We start from the raw sequence: 4,925 nt of genomic DNA on the forward strand, positions 1-4,925 counted from the left end.
CGCCCCTCTCTTCTCCTCCTCACTCTTGTCCCCACTGGACCCCCCTTTTTTCCTCCTCTTCTTTGTCCCCTCTGGACCCCCCCATCCCCTCCTCACTCGTCCCCGCTGGACCCCCCACCCCCTCCTCACTCTCATCCCCGCTGGATGCCCCTCTCTTCTCCTCCTCACTCTCGTCCCCGCTGGACCAGCCCCCATCCCCTCCTCACTCTCGTCCCCGCTGGACGCCCCTCTCTTCTCCTCCTCACTCGTCCCCGCTGGACCCCCCACCCCCTCCTCACTCGTCCCGGCTGGAGCCAAGCCCCTGCAGGAGCTGCACCTGCCGTGCCCACCACCACACCCCAGCTCCGAGTAGGCCCTGTGGTGGCAGAGCCGCAGACGAGCTTGGAGAGGGCTCGGAGGCCCACTGTGGGACTGAGGATACAGAGAGGGCAGGGGGCCTGGCACGGCCGGTACTGGTGAGCATAGACGCCCTCCCCTCGGCATCTGGCCCCCACCCAGAAGGCACTGAGAGCCGCCCTCCTGGTCCGGTGGGGGCCTGAAGCCCCGGGTTGGGGCGGGCCTCACCCACGTCAGCCGGGAAGGGTGGCTTCAGCCGGGGCTTGCCCTGCTTGCCCTCAATGGACTCAATGAGCGCCGTCTCCTCCCCGCAGATGTAGGCCCCGGCCCCACGCACCACGAACACGTCAAAGTCATAGTCGGAACCACAGGCATTCTTGCCAATCAGACCGGCCTCGTAGGCCTCTCGGATGGCCACCTGCGGAAGAGGGGTGTGTGTGTGTTGGGCACACAGGCCCTGAGAGCCTGTCACCAGACCCAGGGCCACAGCTCTTTCTGAACACGAGCAAGAGACCCTTGGGGAGACTGTGCAATTTCACAATGTATGTGTCACTTCTGTAATAACAACAAATTATCAAAGCATAGATCAAAAAAAATTAAAGGAAATAACCAACATTTTTAGCAAGTAGTCGACAGTCATTTCTCTAGGCAGGGGGTCTGCCAGGAACCGACATCTTTTCCAGTGGTCTTGTGTGTCTCTAAGCACACACTACTTCCACAGTGGGGAAAAGACCCTCAGACATCACCTTCTTCTGGGTGATAACATTACCACTTAGACAGTGCCCCATATCCCAGATACTGTTCTAGGTACCAGCCCTCCACCCTCTACTGCTTGGAATCTAACAGAAAGGGGTGTGACTCTGGCTGAGACCAGTCACTACAGGCATCATTGAGCTTAGAATGACTGAAATGACCCTTTGGCCCTTCTGCAGGAAGAACAACCAAGTGTGAGTTCCCCAGCCCAGTGCACACTCCAGGAGTCTATCAGTAACCTCAGGGTCACTGAAGGCCTCCCTGACATTATCAGCAGACTCCTGCATGGGCCTCCCAAGAAGCTCTGGTGGTGCAGTGGCTAAGGCATTTGGCTGCCAACCAAAAAGTCAGCAGTTCAAACCCACCAACTACTCTATGGAATAGATAAAACAATCTGCTTCCATAAAGACCGAAACCTTACAGGCCAGTTTTACCCTGTCCTACAGGGTCACTGTGGGTCATAATCGACTCAACAGCAGTGGGTTGGTTTTGGTGTGATTGGAGGCCTCCCAACATGGCTCCAGAGCACAAAGTACAAGCTGAGAGGAGGCAGCTTTGGATGCCAGACCCTACTCAACAATGCACACAGACATGTGCACTGCTTTCCCACCTCTGAGTGGCCAAATGCTAAATTCTAAGAACAACTGTATGCGGAAAGTGGGGTGAACACAAGCACCCCGCACTCTTCTCCTCCACTGATGCCCCGCCCCTGCCCACCTGCAGATTGGAGGCTTCATTGTAGAATTCGCCACGGACGTAGATGTAGGCGGCACGGGCGCCCATGGCCCGGCCCCCCACCAGGCAGCCTTCCACCAGCTTGTGGGGGTCGTGGCGCATAATCTCCCGGTCCTTGCAGGTGCCCGGCTCCCCTTCATCAGCATTCACCACCAGGTACTTGGGCCTGTGGGGTCAGCAGGTCAGCCAGGCTACAGGCCCGGTAGGGCTGGGCCCTCAACCTACAACCCCCTCACCCTCCATCCAGGGAAACCTCAAAGGTATTATCTCCAATGGCTCCTCCCTTTATTCCTACCTAACATGTTCCTGGGTCTCTGTTGCTCACCACCAGTGTCGGGGAGCTCACTGCCTATCCTATCTTTGAGGGGCTGTGACCACAGGAAAGGTCTCTGTTATGCTCAGTCCAAATGTCCTGGCCTATGCTTTCCTCTGGAAGCCCGAATTCTGCTCTGGGTCACAAAGAGCCTTCCTCAGCCTCCACCCCACCTCTGGGTCAAAAGCAGGTAAAGTAACTGACATTTATTATCTGCTCTCTGTGTACAGGCCAATATGCAGGCCACACACTGTATGACCGATTGCTCTTCAGTCCCTGCACAACACTGTTATGTCCATTTACAAAAAAGAAACTGAGAGTCAAAGAGATCAGACTGGCCAAGACGGTACAATCGGAAAGCAGAGGTAGGATTTGAACAACTAAGTGGCTGTGCACATTCTGCTACACTTTACACCTCCCCTGAGGAAGATGACAGAGAACCAGGCATCCCATCGCGGCCTGGGCCACTTTCCTACCTGTCACTCTTCGTTTCTAAGGGAACAGTCCAGAGGCCTAGACAAGCCCTCCCACCCCCAGGGTTCTCCTGCAACCCCACCTCTGCCTCCTCTACACACCTGCCATCTGAGGGCTTGTTCATGAAGCTCCATTTGAGGCCAGTGGGGAAGCCAGCACCTCCACGACCCCGCAAGCCTGATGTCTTGACCTCACCCAGGATCCAGTCAGGACCCTTCAGCAGGATCTCCTTTGTCTTGTACCAGTCACCTCGACTCTGGGCACCTTTCAGCCTGGACAGAGCAGGGAGGGCAGTGAAGGGGAGGCCCTGCCCCAGGACCCACCAGACCAAGGGCACCTTCTCACCTCCAGTCATGGCGGCCGTATAGGTTGGTGAAGATCCGGTCTTCATCCTTCAGAGAGCCAAATGAGGTTTTCTTGGGCGCTGTCTGGGGAGACAGGGTGTCAGGAGGCAAGCAGAGTTCTGGAGCCATGAGTGGTCAGGCCAGGGGTTGCAAACTCTCAGATCCGCCTGCTTAGGAGAGGCTGGGCTGGGGAAGGGCAGGGAGCTAGGGCTCCCAACTCTTCCTACCACCTTATTCACCACCGCCACACAGTAGGCACTTCCTGCCTTCCTTCTATCAGCCCTGAGATGGGAACTTAGAGGGGCTCACACAGATGAAAGCAGCAGGTGGCATCTGAGTCCAGGCCAAAGCCCATTGCTGAACCATGGCACCAGCCTGCCTTCCTGAGCCCGGTGTAATGTCATGTCCATTCACTTGTCTGGCTCTCTGGCTGGTCCACAGACGTGGTTAGACCAGGTCATCTTACTAAGTCTGCAGAAAAGGCAATGTGTTTACCGACGCAAGAGGAACACCTCACTGTGCCCGATGGTGGGGGACCCACTCGGGATAAACCCGAGGAAGCGGTGGAAACCGGAACTCCACGCGACCCAGCAGAGTGCACCACGGACGAGGATTACGGGGACCTGACTCCCAGCCTCCCATCCCCTTAAAAGCACCGCTCAGCCGCTACAGAGAGCAGAGCTCTGGCCGGGGCATCAGAAGGCGCACATCGCTCTCCAAAGCTGTTTTCTGCATCTGTCAAACGGGGCTGTGACCCCTTTCTGCCCTGCAAGCCTGAGGCAAGGAAGGAACGAGCCAAGGAGGCAGTTTGCACACTTTTGTTCCGCTATGCTGCAGGGCTGCTAAACATGGGTAGCCCGGGAGACAGAGGGCCTGGGGGAGCGGAAGGGGGAGTCAGCCTCCCGTTAGGACTCGCTCTCCTTCTCCATCCAGGCCAGAGCGACAACCTTCCTGCAGAGCCTGGAGACTACAGACCCAAGGGATGGCTCCAGAGAGTCCCAGCCCGCGAACACCCCTGGCCCGAGCCAGGCCGGGCCTCACCGTGTCGCCGCTGAAACGCACGGACACCCGCGCGGGGAGCGACCCGCCAAGCAGCCGCCGTGCCGCCAGCATCACGGGGGCTAACCCGGTCACCTCCGGCTGTCACCTTCACGTCTTTGGGGCTGAGAAGCCGGCGCGGAGACGCGAGGGGGCGCACAGGAAGAACGTCACGTGCCCCAGCGCCGGCGGCGCACCCATGCTTCCCCGCGCCTTTCCAGCCCTTCCACCGGCCCCGCCTTCAGGGGCGGGGCGGACAGAGAGGCCGGAAATGGCCTGTCGGCGCGGTGGCTTCTGGGAGATGTAGTCCCACCAGCCTCAGTCCCGCCTTCCGCCCTCTGCAGGAGGTACCAAGGGGCTGCTCTTTTGCTCCCCCTCGCCCCTCCTTGGTGTCCTCTCATCCCTCGGGCCCCATCCTATCAAACCCTTAGTGAGAATACCTCGTATGTTGCCTTCTGCTGGGGTCCTGTCATTTCCCTCTTTTTTCTATGGACATGAATGTTTAAAAACTGAGGTACTGACATACCTGAATTGGGTAACTTCAGATCTAAAATAAACTCCATTTGAATTTCTCCTTTTCCGAAGAAACCCTTTAGTCTTTTTGTCAGTGTTACTGTCTAAATAACAAAGAAGGCAGAAGGCAGGTGAAGAGACACTATCAAGGATGTGAAGCAGGAGGTTGAGATGTGGAACTGATCGCTTTAAATGAAGTTAGAACTTGTAAACGACCTTGTAGCAGAGCTAGGTACCTATCAAGTCTTAGTCCCAAATGACTTTCTGACTCCCTAGGGTTTCCCACCGTGTGTCTGCCAGTTCTTTGTGACTCTGAACGAGGGTAAGGAATTCGACTCCAGATGTGGCAGAAAAATGAACCCCTGAATGGATGCTTTGTGAAACAACCCTCAGGAGGTAGCAACTCTGGGGAGGTAACA

At 56.9% G+C, this 4,925-nt stretch overlaps 1 protein-coding gene across 1 annotated transcript in view; it reads right to left on the bottom strand.

Moving 5' to 3' along the window:
- The window catches only part of NDUFV1 (NADH:ubiquinone oxidoreductase core subunit V1), a 6,158-nt gene extending 2,041 nt beyond the window's left edge, over window positions 1–4,117 (bottom strand). Inside the window, exons 1-5 of the mRNA XM_007944682.2 lie at window positions 3,997–4,117; window positions 2,957–3,039; window positions 2,713–2,883; window positions 1,807–1,990; window positions 565–754 (exon numbers count right to left, since the gene is read on the bottom strand). Coding sequence (XP_007942873.1) covers window positions 565–754; window positions 1,807–1,990; window positions 2,713–2,883; window positions 2,957–3,039; window positions 3,997–4,068 — 700 coding nt within the window. The 5' untranslated portion in view covers window positions 4,069–4,117. The remainder of the gene's footprint in view (window positions 1–564; window positions 755–1,806; window positions 1,991–2,712; window positions 2,884–2,956; window positions 3,040–3,996) is intronic.
- Window positions 4,118–4,925: the final 808 nt, after the last annotated feature.

Source organism: Orycteropus afer, unplaced genomic scaffold (assembly GCF_000298275.1).
Source record: "Orycteropus afer afer isolate SDZICR_OR568_19922 unplaced genomic scaffold, OryAfe1.0 scaffold00130, whole genome shotgun sequence".
NCBI classification, from domain to species: domain Eukaryota; kingdom Metazoa; phylum Chordata; class Mammalia; order Tubulidentata; family Orycteropodidae; genus Orycteropus; species Orycteropus afer.